Genomic DNA, 18896 nt, shown 5'->3' with positions numbered 1-18896 from the left:
AATTAAAACACATAAATATAACAGTGGTAGAACAGCCCACCCCTTAAAAGAGGCAACAACATCAAGAGCCCTCCAAAAACCCTCCAAAATTAGGAGCCAGATGCCTGGGTGAAGAGAAATATTTTTGTCTGGCTCTTAAAAATAGATAATGATGGTGTCAGGCATGCCTCTCTGGGGAGAGCATGGGGCCACCACTGAGAAGGCTGCTCTCATGTCACTACCCTCTGCACCTCCCTTGGAGGAGGTACACAAAGAAGGGCCTCAGATGCCAAAACAAGGTCCAGGTTGGTTCGTATGGGGAGAGGCAGTCCTTGAGGTACTTGGGTACTGAGCCATATAAGGTTTTATAGTTCAAAACCACCACTTTGAATTGACCCCAGAAATTAATTGGTAGCCAGCATAGTTGTGCCAGAATTGGTGTTATGAGCTCAGATCTTGCCCAGTGAGCAATCTAGCTGCTGAAGTCTGCACCAGCTGCAGTTTCCAAACTATCTTCAAAGGCAGCCCCATGTATCACACACTGCAGTAATCTAGCTTAGAGGTTACCATGGCACAGACATTATCCCAGTCTGCATCTGTGTTGGAATTGCTTTTTCAGATGTTTTTAAAGCTTCTTTTTAAAAAAGAAACATGCTTTTAAAGGTATTTTGTTTTAATATATTTTAAAGGCTGTTTTTATGATGTTTTAAAGATTTTTTAGTGTTTTTGTTTTGCCACCCTGGGCTCCTGCTGGGAGGAAGGGTGGGATATAAATTTAGTTAGTAAATAAATAAATAATATAGGGAACAGAAGTCAGATAGGAAGGAGGGGGGAAGTCCTATATTTTTACCCTTTTATGTACGTCGCCTAGAGTGGCCATTGTCGTGGCCAGATAGGCGACTTAGAAATAAAATTTTATTATTATTATTACTATTGTGCACGCACAAATCCTTATGCTGATGGGACTATGACTCAGCTCTACATTGGATACAACCCCCTTTATTTAAAAATTCATACGATATATGAATATAAGGAACTGCTTTATTCCGAGTCAAGACCAATCACTCTGGACAGAGCTGTCTACCTTTCAGTGCTGTCCCATATATAGCAGAGCATATGGAGCGCTGAGAATGTACAAGTTAATGTAAGATTTGGACTAGAATTGTTAAGAAGGACTCTGGCAGCTTCCACTCTCTGTGTGCGTGCGTGTGCAAATGTGCACATATATCAAATAATGTATCAATACAATTACATCAATACAAATGTAATTAAAAACAACAAACCATACTTCCTTTTATGAGCACTGCTGTTTCCATCAGAGGGATTTTCACAGAATTCAATATTCATCGTCCCCTTTCTCTGTCTGTTGCAACTTTGGTACCATTTTCCCCACCACAAATCTCCTGGCTACTGCTTTCTTTTGTTATCCAACCTCTAATTCTACTGGCATTTATTCAGTCCATGTCTTCCTGCCTCAGATTGACCATCCAGAGTTTGAGTTGCCACCAGAAAACCACTTCAAGAAAACAGTGAATTATCCCCAGGTAAGTATCAAGCCCTATGCAAAATAGTCAGATGATTCACTGGTTCCAAGTGGGCTACTACCACTACGAGCTTGGCTGTACTACTCTTTGGGTGCTGTATGAGAAACCATTGTTTGGAAAAGTTACATAATTGATGAGATATCAAGTGGTATGCATGCACGTCCAAACTTACCAGGGCTGCTTGTTTGAAGGTAAACAAATTCTGACAGCAGCTCATACAAGGAAATCAGGCCACAGTCAACAGGTTTTTGAGACCAGATGAATCTGGATTAGAGATGGAAAGATCTGTCAACTTTGATTCTCTCACCTTCTAATTTTTCGAATCTTAAATTCAGTTCTCTAAATTTCTGCAGCAATTTGCGTTTTTTTTAAAAAAAATTGTCATGAAAATTCTCCAACATTTTCGTGCAAATGTCTCCTGATAAACACTTTTTTATAGGCAATGTTGACTAATGTACTTTTTTTGTGAGCCATTACTTGTCATAGAATGCATGTTTGCATTTTATTTTCACTCATATATTCATTTTCATGCACATGTTCCCTTAATATATACATTTTTGTAAACATTGTTTGGTTGGCAAATTGCTTCGCAGCATTCAGCCAAAGCACAAATTTTGAAGGATGGGTGTGTTACGGTTCTCATATTGTTTTGGAAAGTGCAAATTTGATAAATTTGGCTAATCAGGATTAGCCTGTGTGTCACCTGACCCTTGCGGAATTGGCAGCTGCAGTACCACCTTCTGGCCATCTTCTGGGGTAGTGCTGATGAGCAGAAGGGGGCAGTCAGCCGCTCCTCCTTTGGCAAGGAAGGATAAAATGGCACAGAGGGTAAGATGCTGGGGTCACACTGCTTGGAACTTGGTTCCATACCCCAGGCAGTGTATGCTATATCACCTTCAAATGTCTGCATTGGTTCAAATTAATTTGGCCAAGAAAACCTGCATTGTATGTAACACACTGAGCTAAAGATTGTACAAGTGTATGGGGATAGTGGAGGGACAGAAAGGCCTAGGAGGTTTTTGGTCTGATGAAATAAATAGGGGTTCTGTCTGACAACAAGATTATGTTTTGCAGGTTCTTCGTTCATACTTCTTGTACCTTAAGAAACTAGGAGACCTGATGGGAGGCCATGCAGCCATTACTTACACTTACATTTCCTTGGCATTCTCTTTTATCTCCAACCTCCAGAAGGCAGTTACTCCCTTGGAGACGCGACTGGAGAAAAGGATGCTATTTTATACCACCACCATCAAGGAGCTGCAGGTATATATTTATCTCCAGAAATGTACTTGGGGAGAGTAGAAAACATGTCCAGTTATCATGGAAATCTGATTAATGAAGCCCTTAGAGGACTTGCAAATCTTCCTCTTTGAAATAATTCTATTTTTTTAAAAGAGTAATCTATATTGTAAGGCACCAAGAGATTTTTCAAATGTCTGACAGTGACTTCCGGGAAGGGTGACTTAGCCTGTGCCTGCTTTTGAGACGGGCTCCTGCCTCAAAAGAAGCTTATTCAGATATATCAGTCAGGTTTTTTTTTTTTTTTTGACTGATTAAACTTCTCCCGGGTAGGGAGAAACGAAGAGATTAACCTCAAAGCCTATTTTTGTTGGGACGACCAGATCTCATTAATTTATGGGACGAGGTCCAGCCGACGAAGGTGGGACGGATTTTCAACAACAAGCTCTATCTGATAAAGCGAACGTTCATCTTATCTTCTAAGAGAGAACGCACTAACAGGCAAGCACCCTTCTTTCTATATTTTTCTTTTACTTGACTTAAATTGTTGCTGTTTAAAAGAGATTTGCCAGATTGATCGGTTTTTGACATCTAACTGGGGAGCCATAACTTCTCTCTGCTACTCACTAATTAATAGCTTATCTCTGTTTTTGTTGCAAAAAGCTGTCCTGGATTTGCATTCTAAAGATATACACAGAAGAGGGATTTCTATTCCAGATTTTTATTTTGAAGAATATTATATTGTCTGAGACTACTCTCTTTTTGGTCTATTTTATTTTGACGAATCTGTTTCCTGACGACCGCCATTAATTGTTTCGATCCTGGGAACTGCATTTTGTTTACTTAAGCATGGAGAGATAAGGCTGTCTGCTCTGTTTATACTGTGATGTCACCAAGTTTGGAGTATTAACCCAATTGTTGCTGAAATAAGAAGTGGTTTTCCTATATTTTTCTTTTAAAATGGCAATTAAGAAAGTGGCTGAGAATCTGGAAATAACTATGTTTCAGAAAATAATGGATGAGATTGAGATAACGAAACAAAACCTGCGACAGGGTTGTAAGGAGCTGAAAATTGAATTGAGTAAAATGAAGCAGGAGATTAAAGATATAGGGGTCCCTGTGAGAGAGGTGACCCTGGAAGGGGTCCCTGTGAGAGAGGAGACCCCGGAGATTGGAACAAACGTGGAACAGGAAAAAGATTTGGAGTCTATGGACTTTAGAAACAAAATCTATTGTTTGGAGACACAGGAGATTAAAGACATAGGGGTCCTTGTGAGAGAGGAGACCCTGGAGACTGGAACAGGGGTCCCTGTGAGAGAGGAGACCCTGGAGACTGGAACAGGGGTCCCTGTGAGAGAGGAGATCCCGGAGATTGGAACAAACGTGGAACAGGAACAAGATTTGGAGTCTATGGACTTTAGAAATAAAATCTATTGTTTGGAACTCAATGTTATCTCTGAAGAAATTAATGAAGATTCTAGAGATAAAGTTATCAATGGCATGGATAATCTTCTGGACTGGAATGATGTGATGGAGCCCAATATAGAGAAAATCTATGGAATTAACTGCAGCCATGTGACAATGGAAAAACTTTTAAGAGATGACCCAGTGTATTTTGAAAAAAAGAACAGAGATATGATTTTACAGCAGTATTTCAGCAACCTATTCAGAATGGATGGCAAGAAAATATTTGGGATAGAGGTAATTCCCATCAGACTCTTACTATATGACTATGGCTTTGACAGCAAGATTATTATGGAATACTGATAATGGAAGATTGGATATTGAAATTACTGGACTTAACAAGACTACTGAAGATGGAAGATGGAAAATGGAACTAATAGGGATAATAGAACAATGGCTACTGAAATTACTGAACCTAACAGATTCTGATGTGATGGATTAATTGAAATGTTTATTTTGACTATGGTTATGACAATAAGATTATCATAATTAGTAATGAGATGGATTAATCGATATGCTTATCTGGAAAAAAAAATTGATAGATATATTTCTTAAAGAATTGAAACCTCTCTTTGACTTTTTGTGGAAAGAATAAAGTAATGTTTATGAGATTTGATGATTAAGTAAGATAACTACTGGAGGAAAGTGATTTTATAATATGACTTAAGAGACAGGATTGTTATATATTATAGACTTATAACTGATTTGATCTTTGACAAATGGGAAGTCAATATTTTACTCTTTATTTTTTATTTTTGTTTTTTTTTTCTTTTTTTTTTTTTGTTTAACTATTTTTGATTTTGTTTTTTGTCTTTGAATGTTTTATGATTTCGTCTTGTATGTTTTATGAAAATCTGAATAAAAATTATTGAAAAAAAAAAAAAACAAATGTCTGACAGTGATTGGCTGAACCCTCCTAGCATTATTTATTTATTTATTGTTTGCTTGTTTGTTAAATTTATATCCTGCCCTTCCTCCCAGAAGGAGCCCAGGGTGGCGAACAAAAACAATAAAAGCACTTTAAAACATCTTAAAAACAAAATACTTTAAAACATATTAAAACAAAACATCTTTAAAATATTATTATTTACTGTTTAATATATAAAAATATCTATAAGCAGGAAACAGAAAACTAAGACAACTGAAACAACAAATGTTACAGAAATACACAGTGTTACATATACAAATAGACCCTCCGTGGCGCAGAGTGGTAAGCGGCGGTAACGCAGCCAAAGCTCTGCTCACGGCTGGAGTTCGATTCCAACGGAAGGAGAAAGTCAAATCTCTGGTAAAAGGGGTCGAGGTCCACTCAGCCTTCCATCCATCCGTGGTCGGTAAAATGAGTACCCGGCATACGCTGGGGGGTAAAGAAAGGCCGGGGAAGGAACTGGCAATCCCACCCCATATATACGGTCTGCCTAGTAAACGTCGCAAGACGTCGCCCTAAGAGTCGGAAACGACTCGCACTACAAGTGCAAGGACACCTTTACCTTTTTTTTTTTACATATACGAATATGTTAAATTTATACAAATTACTAATAAATATAAACAGATATCAATTCCTTCTCCTTCTGACACTCTCAAGTCTCCTGACTCTCACCTAGAACTCACAGAGTCAGGCTACGCAGAAGAGCCTCTCTCTGGTGGCCATGACTGAGCAGAGGGAAGAAGAGGTAGAAGAGGAGGGGCCTAGAAAAGGAGGAGTCAGGGGTCTAAGAAGGCAACAGGCCAAGAGAAGCAGGGAATCCAAGGGGAGGAAAGTGGGAAGAGGGAACACCACTCCAGAGTAACAAGCAGCAGAGGAGAAGGCTAGCAAGGAGAGTCTAGGAGGCAGGCAAGGAAAACTGGGAGAGATAGCATGCAAGCAGGAAAGTCGCAGAGCTTGGAAAAGTTACTTTTTTGAACTACAGCTCCCATCAGCCCCAGCTGTAAACTGTTTCGATTCAAAAGGGGGAGGGGATTGCAATGATGATTGTTTCTTTCTAAATGTATCTACCATGTTTATCCTGTTTTTGTAAGTCGCTTTGGGTCATTTTTGTGAAAGAAAACTAATAAATGCAATAAATACATAAATAGAACAGCTTCATCCACTACCCTGACATTAGAATTTCCTCTACCCATCCTGCAATAAAGGCCAGTCCAAATGTTTATTGAAAACATTACCAGCCTGCCCATATCTTAAGATCTTCTGCAGAAGCCCAACCCCAAGTGCTTTCTTATCAGAAATGTGCTATATTGTCACAAAGGAGAGGGCTTTCTCAGTGGTAGTGCCTTATCTTGGAATGCCTTCACTAAAGAGATATTCCAAGTGCCTAATTTACAGTCTGTTCAATGCCAGATTATGACATTTTCATTTACCCAAGCACTTTTATTGGTGTAATTCCTTGGTCATTTTTATCTACTGTCTTTTATGATTCCTAATGTTAAGTGTTTTGTTGTACTGCATTAGATTGTAATTAATTTAGTTTCTATATTGTTGTATACCACTACAGGGTCTGTTTTGATGAAGAGTGCTATAGAAATGTTTTAAGAAATAAAACATCCAAAGGAAATAAGTTTTACCATTTTGCTATATGCCCCCCCCAGAGGAAGGCAATGGTAAACCACCTCTGAATACTGCTTACCATGAAAACCCTATTTATAGGGTCGCCATAAGATGGGATCGACTTGAAGGCAGTCCCCCCCATATATGCCCCCAGCCCTATCACTGAATATTTCTCATATTCAAATCAGAAAGAGTTTTTTTAACAATCAACCTAAAATCTATGTTTCAATTTATATTTGTACTGTTCTGGTCGACTCATCTGAAAAAGGATATTGTTGAGCTAGAGAAGATGCAACCAAATGATTAGGGAGCTAGTGCCCCATCCCTAAAAGGAAAGGCTAAAGCAGGTGTGGCTAACCTGTGGCCTTCCAAATGTTGCTGGACTACAACTCCCACCATTCCTGACCACTGGCCACGCTGGATGGGTTGATGGGAGTTTCAGTCCAGCACAAGTTTAGGAAAAAGACAACTCAGGTGAGACATGATAGAGGCTTAAAAGATTATGCACAGTTTGGAGAAAACAGGTAGTGAGAATGTTTTCTTCCTCGTAAATTCCTCACAATACTAGATGCCAGGCTCCTCCAAAGGAACTTGATTGGCATCATATTCTTTTTTTAAAAAGTGCATTCCACATATGGTTTATTGCTGTGGCAGAAAAAGCAGCCCATCAACTTCAATTAATCCATGGAAAAACAAATCAGTGTGTTTTTATGTTACATGGCAATAATATATACAAGATATTAGAAGACCTCCTCCAGAAAATTATAAGAAACTTGGAAGCAATAGTTAGGACAACTGTCTTCACAACTCCTATATCTTTTGGAGGAACTGTCATTGCCATCAGGAGCAAACTACCATGGACACATGGCTGATCTGATAGATCTCTGAGATGGAACCTGCAACAAAACCAAGAACAGACTCCATTTTTTTTAGATTTTACATTTTGTAATGCTATATGTAGGTTATGGAATGAGCCATTGACTGAGATTTAAAATGGCTCTCTAAGTGGATTTAGACAAATTCATTGAAGAAGCTATTACGCATAGCCGTAGCCATAATAGCTGAGTGAAACCTCTTTGTTTAGAGGTAGCCTGCCTTTGAAAAAGTGAGTGGAGGAGGGCTCTTGCCTTCATGCCTTGCTCTTGGGATTCCCAAAGGCATCTAACTGGCCACTGTTTAGAAAAGAATGCTAGATTAAAAGGATCTTTGGACTGCTCTAGCAACACTCTCATGTTCTTAAACTCATTATTTCTTGGTTTCAGAGATACTTCCCAATAAGATGTTTATGTTCTAGTTAGGGGGGGAAGTTCTATCTTCTATTTACTTCCCCCATGCACACCTACAAGGGAGTACATGCTATTGAACTTTCACATAAACACAGGCATAGGATCAGGCTAATAATGTAGCTTCCTGTTGCTGTGTGTGGTATGCTCATCCTTCACTCACTCACTCACTCATTCATTCACAATATGTCATTTCACTTTATTTCTGAGCAATGTTTCCTTTTGTGCCTTCCTTCACCCACATGCATGAATGACAGTTGCACAATATGGAGCATGAGAATGCCCCCTTCTGGTTCTTGGGGGCATTTTGTAATTGTCTTTCTTCATGAAACATCTCATCATTTAATTCTGTTTCATTCTATCTTTAGGAAAAGGCTCCTTCTATTGATTGGCTGTTGTGCCTCCAGGCAACTTTCCATCCACTGCAGTTGAACATGTCTCAACCAATTGTTGTGCACGACATGGATTATTTGAAAGGAATGTCACAGCTAATTGGAGAATGGCAGAACCGGAGGTGAGGAGTTGGCATGTGGTACTGTAGTTTCTGTGTCCTAGAAGGGCAACAGCTGTTGATCTGCATAGGCAATGCTTAAAGAGGAGGAGGACTCAGAATAAGTAGCCAAGGTGTCATTACACTGGTTACTTTAAAATCACAGCGACAAACAGCTACAGAACTTGTCCCACAAAGGCAGTGGAAAAATGTAGTATCCTGTAAGTCCCACTGAGTTCAATAGGACTTATTTCCAGGTAAGTCAATATAGGATTAGAGCAGCCTTAGTCTTCTATCCCCCTTTCTCTATCTGAGTGTATTCAGCACCCCTCTTGTCCTGCCCAAACTCAAGGAACTCAGACACAGCTGTAGTTTTTTCTTTTATTGAAGTAATAGAAAATTTCAGTTCAGAGTGCTTCATGAATCTACCTATGGCTTACTCAGAACTCAGCATCCCTCTCTAACTAACTAGACACAACTTGGCAGCAATAAGACGTTGACTCAGCAACTAACCCTTCCCCCTTGCCCAGCTTAAGTACAGCTGGGCAGTCCCCCTTACTTGCGTATGCCCTGAGTCATGGTTGGAGGCGTGCGCATAAGTGCAGACTCCTCCTGAGCTGGGTTTGTTGAATCTCCCACCTCATTGGCCTCCTGGGCCTGGGCAAAGGCAGGGCCTTGGCTTCAGCCCCTTTCTGTCCCTCTGCTGGGGAGAGCTGTCTGGCAGCAGTGCAGGCACAGGGAGAGACACCAAGTCAGGTGGAGGAGTGGGCAGTGGTCCTGGGGGGTGTCTGGGGTGTCTGGTGGTGACTCATCAGCTTCCAAAGCGGGAGCTGCTTCAACATCTCCCCCTTCACTGGGTCCTTCCCAACAGGAATGTCCCAGTCCAAGTCTTCCTCACCCCCCTCCTGCGTATTGGTCCACCCACTGCTAGCATGGCTCACGACAACCCTCTCCCATTTTTGGCAATGCTTCTTTAATTGTACAGACAAACTCCATTATAATAAATTGTCTTATTGCATTTCTTTCTCTAAACTTTAATGGACATTTATTGTTTAACCGACCAGGTCATAACATTGACATTAACACTCTTAGATGTGTTTTCTGTTTCTGGAATATATTTTACATTAGTGAATGTGTCCTCAAACCACTTCCACCCAGGGTGAAGGCAGTAATCTTCAATAATCTAATCTGGATTGAACCAGGTGATGAATGACCATGACCAGGCCGAGTTTCTTCCATGAAGGAATGCGATTGATGCACTAGTCAAAGCTGAAGAACAGTAAAGCTAGCCACCGTTGTCATATGAGCATTCAGGAGAATTCCCACAATGCATAGCCAATTTTTAAAGGGGAGTGGAACCACATCCAAATTGGGTGGTCACCTAACCCTAGATCAGCAGTATCCCTAGCCAACAGATTTCCCTCTTGTCAGGATGAAGCTTCTGTTTGCTCATCCACATCTAGTCCACCATTGACTCCAGACACCAGTTCAAAACCTCTCCCTTGTATCATTGCATATCCTGTAATAGGGTAAGCTTTCCATACAGTGCTATACTGCATATCCAAAGCCATGACAATATAGAAATCTTTTTGTCTCACCCCTGAACATACTGTGATAATTTGATTTGCAATTTTAAAGCTGAAAAAGGCCTGGCAGTAGAAAGAATGGCATGGAAATAACACTACAAAACATGAGCTGTTTTGTGAAACAAGAAAAAGAGCAAAACACAACCCAGACAACAAACACAAACCTTGCAATTCTCCAATATAGCAGGAGACAATCCATGCTAGAGGGAAGGGAAGCAGACATAAGACTGGGAAGAAGCAAGTTTGAGGAATAGCATCTGCGTGAGAGTTAGGGATGGATGAATGTGCCAAGACTGGGGGGGGGAATGAGCAACAGAGAAACTAAAATTAAGTTGTTTGCCCCATTTCTGCATCAGTTTGCAAACATTTCTACATTATGTATGTATGTATGTATTTAGAGGTTTCTTTCCACACCTCTCAGCAGCAGTAGCAGCATTAACAAGAGACTGATAACATAGATAACATAGGAAAAAAACCACAAAGTTATCCTCATATTCAAAATTGTCCACCTCCTCCCAAGATCGATAGATATGGGAGTCTATGTCCATTGGGCCTTACTCATGGTTAATTCAAGAATACAGTCAGTGAGGTGAGAGGTCCCTTGCATGTTCCACAAAGATGCAAAACCTTGAGAATGTAACATACTTTCTAGCAGGTGTAAGCATCAGATTTAGGTGCATCACAAATACTTTGGCTAAGCCTTTCCCAACCAGTGTGCCTCCGGATGTTGTTGGACCACAACTCCCATCTCTCCTGACCATTGGGAATGCTGGCTGAGGCTGATGGGAGTTGTGGCCCAACAACATCTGGAGGCACACTGGTTGGGAAAGGCTGCCTAACCACTAGCAGCTGCAAATTGATATTCCAGCCAACAGGTATCAGCAAAGAGGCTCCTGTAACTCCTTTTAGGCTATGGGCACATGGTTTTTCTGGCTATATTTTGAAGAGACTGTGCTCTGCCTGGGCATACAGTAGGGCCCCGCTTCCCGGCGCTTCGCTTCCTGGTGTTCCGCTAATGCAGCGGCTTTCATTCCCAGTTTTAAAGCTGATTTTGCTGCTTTTGCAGCATTTTGCAGCATTTTTGTGACATTTTTGCACGATGCGCCCCATTATACTCAATGGGGTTCCACTTTACAGCGATTTCTGCTTTACGGCGGGGGTCTGGAACGGAACCTGCCGTATAAGCAGGGCCCGCCTGTACCTCCCTTCCCCACTGCAGACTTCAGATCTTTCAGGACCACCCACAGCAAAGCATTGGGCTGATCATGTATCTGCCTGAGCCTATAGCAAAATGTTTCCATTGGCCACACCTGGAGGGGCAACTGGTTGATCTACCAATCACTTGTGAAATCTGTCTAAAGTTGAATGGGAAAAAAACCATTTGAGCTTATCTGACTAGGTTTTTTAATAAAAAGCCACATTTGATTAGTGTCATATGCCGGTTTTCAGAAAACAGAGACGGAGATGCACTGGAATGGACACAACAGTAAGTTGCAAAGTCAGGCAATCAGAGGTGCAGAAAAGATCCCAGCTGCCGGTAGGGCTCACAAGCCTTCCATCATAGTAGTGAAGGATGGGACCACTTATTAGTGATTTCAGCCAACAGGATTTATAGCATAGGATTTTTATGACAAAGTTTAATAAATCTCATATTCAGTAATTCAGTACAGCAGCAGTCAAGCTCTTGTAGACTTAGTTGCAACTAAGTCTAACAGCAACCAGTCAGCTCTTTAATCTTTGCTCTACAAGGAAAGAGAGTGATTTTCAATCCCCTTTCCTAACCAGAGCTGTGGACCTGGTTTCCCAGTACCCTTTGTGCTCAGGGTGAAACAGGCTCTTACTTTTCTTACTTATTGAGCGTGGCTGCCATCCAGCATGCAAATCAGGCTCCTTCACAATGACACATCTTGGGTTTCTTACAGTAAGAATGTACTTCCAGTCTCCACTACTTGGTGGCTTTCTCTACAGCTGTCTGTTTGCTACTGTTTAGTTTAGATACAGTATTAACATAATTAAGATTTTATTTATTTATTAGATTTATATCCTGCCCTTCCTCCCAGTAGGAGCCCAGGGCAGCACTAAAAATACTCTAAAACATAATAAAAAACAGACTTTAAAATATATTAAAACAAAACATCCTTAAAAACATATTAAAACAAAACATCTTTACAAACATATTTTTTTAATAAAAAGCATTAAAGCTTATATTTTTTAAAAGCTTTAAAAATTCCAACACAGACACAGACTGGGACAAAGCCTCCACTTAAAAGGCTTGTTGAAAGAGAAAGGTCTTCAGTAGGCACCAAAAAGATAACAGAGATGGCGCCTATCTAATATTTAAGGGGAGGCAATTCCACAGGGTAGGTGCCACTACACTAAAGGTCCCTTCCTATGTTGTGCGGAACGGATCTCCTGATAAGATGGTATCTGTAGGAAGCCCTCACTTGCAGAGTGTAGTGATTGACTGGGTATATAAGGGGTAAGATGGACTTTCAGGTATCCTGGTCCCAAGCTGTATAGAGCTTTGTACATCAAGACCAGCATCTTGAACTTAGCCCAGTAGCTAATAGGTAGCCAGTACAATTCATTCAGCAGTGAGGTGACATGTTAGCGATACCCTGCCACGGTGAGCAGTCTCGCTGCCCATTTTGCACCTGCTGCAGCTTCTAGACCAACCTCAAGGGCAGCCCCACACAAGAGCACATTACAGTAATCTAGCTTGGACAATCCAGTGCATGGACAACAGTGGTCAGGCTATCCAGAAACGGCCACAGCCGTCTTACCAGCTGAAGCTGGTAAAAGGCACTCCTAGCCATTGAGGTCACCTTGGCCTCTAGCGACAAAGATGGATCAAGGAGCATCCCCAGACTATGCACCTGCTCTTTCAGAGGAAGGTCAACCCCATCCAAAGCAGGCAACTGACCAATTATCCAAACTCAGGAACCACCAACCCACAATGCCTCTGTCTTGCTAGGATTCAGACTCAGTTTATTGGCCCTTATCCAGCCCATCACTGAGTCCAGGAACGGTCCAGGGCTTGCACGGCCTCTCCCGATTCAGATGTTACAGAGAAATAGAGCTGGGTATCATCAGCATACTGCTGACATTTCAAGTTTTTCTCATGACAGTGAATAGCTTACTTTGGATATATAACGTGAACCAAGGAAGTGGATATAGGATATTAAAGATAGGGTCTCTTGTCTAGATTATCTGCATGAAATATTGATATTTCATTTTCTGTTAGGATTTGGGTTGAATACTGTTGGGCAACTTAGGGTCCTGCAACATTCATATCTGTGCCTTCTTATTCTTACACATTTGTAATACATCTTTGGTGTTTTATATTTTTTGCAGGGATGTACTACAGATCTACATGATACTTTATCTGATTAGGAATCTTTCCCCAGCCCTCGATAGACAATTTGAAGAAGCTCGTCAGGAATTCACAGACAAGTTATATAGCAGGACAAGAGGATCAGAAATGGTGAGCTTGCTTCTATTTACCTTCCTCATTTTAACAGTGAGCTGAAGGTTCCGCTTGAAAACTTTTCTTTGGGCATTGGGGGTACTGAAGCTCTAGGAATGGACAAAATGTAGAACTTTTCAAGGAACAGAGAGTAATAGGATGAATAGGGCCACAGGGGGGAGGGGAAGAGAGAGAGAGAGAGAGAGAGAGTGTAAGGGTGTGTGTGTAAGAGGGGGATTTTTGATTCAGTGCATGCTATATTTTTCCCAGGTTAAACATTTTAATGTCAATATTGTAGAGGCATGGCAGCCGCAGCAGGCTATAGCTTAGCTCTCATTCGTATTTGAACATATTCAGGAGAGCTTCCCAATGGCTTATGTCAGGTGTCTTTCTGTCTGTCTGTCTTTCTTTATTTTTTAGTTAAGAGCTGAGCGTTGGAGAAAATGCCTAAGCGAGACCAGCATGTTCTTTAGCCCTGTACTTGGGAAAATGGTTGTGCAGGAGATTTTCTCCCAGAAGGCCAAGGATCTCGTAGGTATTCAATAATGCCAGACATAGACTTGCTTTCCTTTATCTTGTCCTCCTCAGCTAATATCCTATCCCTTACTCTTGGCTGGTAACACATTCTGGCAGAGGGAATATTGCTGGGAGAGTAAGGAAGTCTCTTCCAGGAAGAAAGCAAGATGTTTGATAAAGAGGGCAATTGCAGCACCCTCATTGTCTAGTTGACACTCACTGCTCCATACAAAGGAGTTGGTGATATGGCTTAAGCTTTCCTTGACCAATATGCTCCCAAACACTTCCACCTCCCAGTCCTGTTTTTACAGCCTTTGCTTCTCCTTTCCCTCTTGCTTCATATCTCCTTTGAATTTCGAGCTGAGTTTCTTCAGTCTCTCTGTCCCCTGACTGTTTCGCTTAGGGTTCTGAAACCTACCTGGTTCCGTGCACCCACTCTGTGCATCTCTGTTTGTTCTGGTGGCTCCCCTGTAATTGCTGCAGGAAATCTGTGTATAGAAAAACAATTTGCTCACAGCAATATTATCCTGATGTGGCATGGCTCTGCTACCTCTATGAGGAGGAAAAGATGAAGTGCACAGTGGGCTCTGGCATTATTTGTGGCTCTGGAAGTCTTTTCAACATTGTATGATATGGCAGGCCACGTGTGCTGATATGGTGTGATATTACACTACACTGAAGTGATGAGGTGGGTTGAAGAGCTCAGTAAACCAGTGGGCATTCCCCACTTTCTCATGTCAGTGACATGGCATTTCTGTGGAAATGACTATGGCTGAATCATAATTTAGCATTATGTGCAAAAGCTTCAGGATCATGGCTCCCCGTTCCCTTTCCTCCTCCTGTCCAGCATGAGGGGGAGACCAGATCAGACGCTTTCTATTTTTAACTAACCACAGTAATAATAAATAATAATAATAATAATAAATTTAATTTCTTCGTTGCCTATCTGGCCAATGGCCACTCTAGGCGACTTACAAAATTATTAAAATACAATTAATAAAATACAGTAATACAATAAAAACAATAGATCTACAACAACAATATTAAAACTGGGTAGGAGGCATTACAATTATATCGATTAACCCTCCCCGGATACCCCGAAGGCCTGCTGAAAAAGCCAGGTCTTTAAGGCTTTCCGAAATACATTTAGGGAAGAGGCATGCCGGAGATCTTGTGGGAGGGAGTTCCAAAGAGTGGGGGCCGCCACTGAGAATGCCCTCTCTCTTGTACCCGCCAATCTGGCTGTTTTTGTTGGCGGGATTGAGAGAAGGCCCTGTGTGGCCGATCTTGTCGGGCGGCATAATTGGTGGCGTTGAAGGCGCTCCGTGAGATAAACTGGGCCGAAACCGTATAGGGATTTAAAGGTCAATACCAACAGTAGTTATGTGTGAACCTTAACTGAGGTTAATGTTAACTATGGTTTAGGGAAGCAAGGCAGGATCAGAAACTATGATATGAAGTTGGCTTTCCCCCCTAGATCATAGTTAAGATTAATCACAGCTTGCCCAGGTCTGTACATAATGGCAAACTGCTATTAATTGAAAACAGAAGCAACAGCTTCCAATCTCCTCCTTGCAGCTGCATGGGAGGGGAGAGCTCATGTTTGTTCATATAGCACTAAACTATGGTTTAGCATTATGCCCAAATGCAATTGACACGTGCCTTAATTCTGGGGATCTCTTTCCTTTTCCTGACCAGGCTGAGCAGATGTTCTCTGAGATTCGAGATGCCATCCACAGCCGCCTGGATCAAGTGGAGTGGATGGGAAGTCAGTCCCGCCGAGAAGCCAAGGAGAAAGTATGTATGTTTGTAATGGTTGTTGCATCAATAAACGTATTTCATATGTTTGTCAGGATGGCTGTCAGGACTAGTATGGATGACTGCATGAGAATTTAAAGCTGGAGAGTTGTGTTCTCCAGCTCAAAGTCCTTGAAGTCAGTGACTAGCGCTGGAAATGAAACCTGGAGTGTAGCAGGCAGAAGAGTTAATTTACTGACAAGTCAAGGGCTGGTCAGGCTCCTAGTATTTATATCAGTCCTCACTAGAATTCTACCAGTCATAAGGACTGATGTTACATACCTCTTTTTCTTCAGAAGAGGACTCTGAGGTTCAGGCTACATAGCACCAGACAACAGACCCTAAGACTTCTAGTTCAAACCCGTGATCTACATACTAGAGAGCTTGCATTATGCACCTTAGTAAAGGGATATGGAAGGTGTATACTGGAGCAGACCATAAGTAATACTCATGTATATGGATCTTAGGATGATGGCCTGCCCGAAGTCGAAGGACTCTTTTCTCTTTTTATTAAAATTATGGATACATCAAAAGCAGTACATCTCGTTAACCTAACTATGCTTTCTAGGAATTTTTGCCCTGAACTAACAGTGACTAAGCATGTGTTTGTAGCTCTAAGACATTGACTCAGCAACTCGGTTCTCCCCCTGAGTCTCCTTAAGTAGGTTTGGATCTCGCGCACACGTAAGCTCCTCCTCAGCTTAGACTGTTGAACATCCTGCCTCAAACGCCTCCAAGCATGGGGCACAGGTGGTTTGATGTCAGCTTCCATCTCTGACAGAGGCGGGCTGCTAACTGACAGTTCAGGCAGGGGAAGGTGGGCAGCGCTTGGCTGGGAAACGTCTGACATGCAAGGTTGAATCTCTGGCCACGGCGGCACTTCCACAGGGAGGTCAGGAGCTGAAGTGGCTGAGCTGTCTAAGACGGGGACTGGGTGCCCTGTGAGTCCATCCTGCTATTTGCCCCCTCCCCAGGTTCCTGGTTGAAGACCTCATCCTGTGTTTCACCCTTGTCTATCCACCCCCTACCTGCTTGGCTCACAACATCATCCTACCCTGCATGCTGATTTCCCCCCACACACACACACACACACCTTGGGAGTTTGTCTGGATAAGCTTCATGGAACTCTCTCACCAAATCTGGCACATGGACATCTGTCGCCACTTCCCATGGCTTTTCCTCTGGTCCAATGGATCAGATACCGTAGCTTTCCTCGCCGCTGGTGAAAGTCGAGGATCTGCTCCACTTCATACTTCTCTTGCTAGTCAATCATGACTGGTGGGGGTGGTGCCTCGGGTGCTCAATGGGAGACTGGCGGGAGTGAGCAGAGAGCGGTGAAATACTGGGTGGATCTTCAAGGAGGCAGGTAGGTGTAGGCGGAAGGTGACTGAGTTGATCTGTGCCTCTGCTTCGAAGGGTCCCAGCCTCTGAGCCTCTAGCTTGTGGAAAGGAACTCGCGTTGGCGAGTAATGCGTGGAGAGCCACACTTTGTTGCCCACCTATATTTCAGGGCCAGGCTGGTTGTGTTGGTCTGCTACTCTCTTGTAGCCAGCTTTAGCCCAGGCTAGCTCTTCCTGCAGCAACTATTGCATTGCCTGCAACTCTTGTACAAACTCCACTGCTGCTGGGACAGCCGGAGCTAGTGCTGCGGGTAGTATAAAAAAATTGGCAAAAAAATGGTATGTGCTGGGTGGGCTCGTGCACAGAGGTGTTGTAGGCAAATTCAGCAAGGGGCAGCAAGGACATCCAATTATCTTGCTGGTAGTTTACATAGCGGCGGAGGTACTGCTCCAAGGTAGTGTTCACTTTATCCGTTTGCCCATCTGTCTGGGGATGGTGAGAGAATGACAGTCTTAACTCAACTTGTACAGCTGCCGCAAGGCATGCCAGTATCAACCAGTGAACTGAGATCCCTGGTCCGAGACCAAACTGGTAGGGAGTCCATGCAGCCAGAAAATGTGTTGCACAAACAATTGGGCCATCTCCCTGGCGGATGGCAAATCGACACGGGATGAAATGAGCCATTTTACTAAAGGCATCCATGACCACCAAAACACTAGTTTTCCCCTGGGAAGTGGGTAGATCCATGATAAAGTCCAGAGTCACCATTCACTATGGCCTTTTGGGCGTGGGGAGCGGCTCCAGCAAGGGTCTCCCTGGGGTATGCTTAGCCCTCATGCAGGTGGGACAGGATTGTACATATCTTTCCACGTCATGTTTGACCCTTGGCCACCAGAAGTCCCCTATGACCACCTGCAACATTTTAAACACTCCAAAATGCCCTGCAGTTGGGAGGTCATGGCATTGGTGGAGGACCTTGGCTCATATCTCTCATGGAGGCACATACAGGGCTTCATAGTGATACAGCATCCCTCCCCTCTGAGAGAATTCTGGCATGTAGTCCTGGGAAGACTGGCATGATGTAGCTCCTCAAACCATGGATCAGGGCAAGCTGCCACCAGCTCTGGCTTGGATACAGAGTGCTTGTGACCTGAGGGGGCACTGGCTCTTGAAAGCAGGTCCACAGCACAGCCGTGAGGTCAGTGGGGTGGCAACTGGTCGGCCTTCTGCTTGTCAAAAACATCTCAGAAGCCCTGGCATTTCACAGGCAGGGAAGCCTCCTCAGGTGGGAGCGCTGTCACCAGCATCGCTGGGGTGACCAACTCAGGCGGCTGGCAGTGCTGCTCACAGTAGTCCAAGTGGAAGGTCACTTGCCTTTTCCCAGGAGATGAGGGGGTCATGTTGCACCAGCCAGGCCATTCTGAACACCACTAGGAACCAGGGTAGGGTGGCTAGATAGAATGACATCCTCTCCACATGTCCAGGTATGTCCACTCGCAGCTCAGTTGTGGCCTGAGTGACTGTACCTGACTTCAGGGGTCATCCATCTATAGTTTCCACTGACAGAGGCACCTCGAGCTTGACGGTTGACACCCCATGTTTCTGGGCAAAGCCCAAGTCCATAAAGTTACTGGAGTCACCTGAAT

At 42.9% G+C, this 18896-nt stretch overlaps 1 protein-coding gene across 11 annotated transcripts in view; it reads left to right on the top strand.

Moving 5' to 3' along the window:
• KEL (Kell metallo-endopeptidase (Kell blood group)) overlaps positions 1–18896 on the top strand; it is a 101509-nt gene that overhangs the window by 60672 nt on the left and 21941 nt on the right. For 10 of the 11 annotated variants that reach the window (XR_009764146.1, XR_009764144.1, XR_009764143.1 and 7 more), the window contains 6 exons: positions 1458–1523; positions 2598–2786; positions 8423–8568; positions 13485–13614; positions 14017–14127; positions 15811–15909. Coding sequence is in view for 7 of the 11 variants with exons in the window: in XM_061637619.1 (XP_061493603.1) it covers positions 1458–1523; positions 2598–2786; positions 8423–8568; positions 13485–13614; positions 14017–14127; positions 15811–15909 (741 nt within the window). In the remaining 4 variants the exon portion in view is untranslated. The remainder of the gene's footprint in view (positions 1–1457; positions 1524–2597; positions 2787–8422; positions 8569–13484; positions 13615–14016; positions 14128–15810; positions 15910–18896) is intronic. The other variant, XM_061637629.1, reaches the window with a different exon arrangement.

Source organism: Rhineura floridana, chromosome 1 (genome assembly GCF_030035675.1).
Source record: "Rhineura floridana isolate rRhiFlo1 chromosome 1, rRhiFlo1.hap2, whole genome shotgun sequence".
NCBI lineage: Eukaryota > Metazoa > Chordata > Lepidosauria > Squamata > Rhineuridae > Rhineura > Rhineura floridana.
Note: the sequence above shows the minus strand (reverse complement) of the source record. Positions and strands in the feature narration are given on the sequence as shown.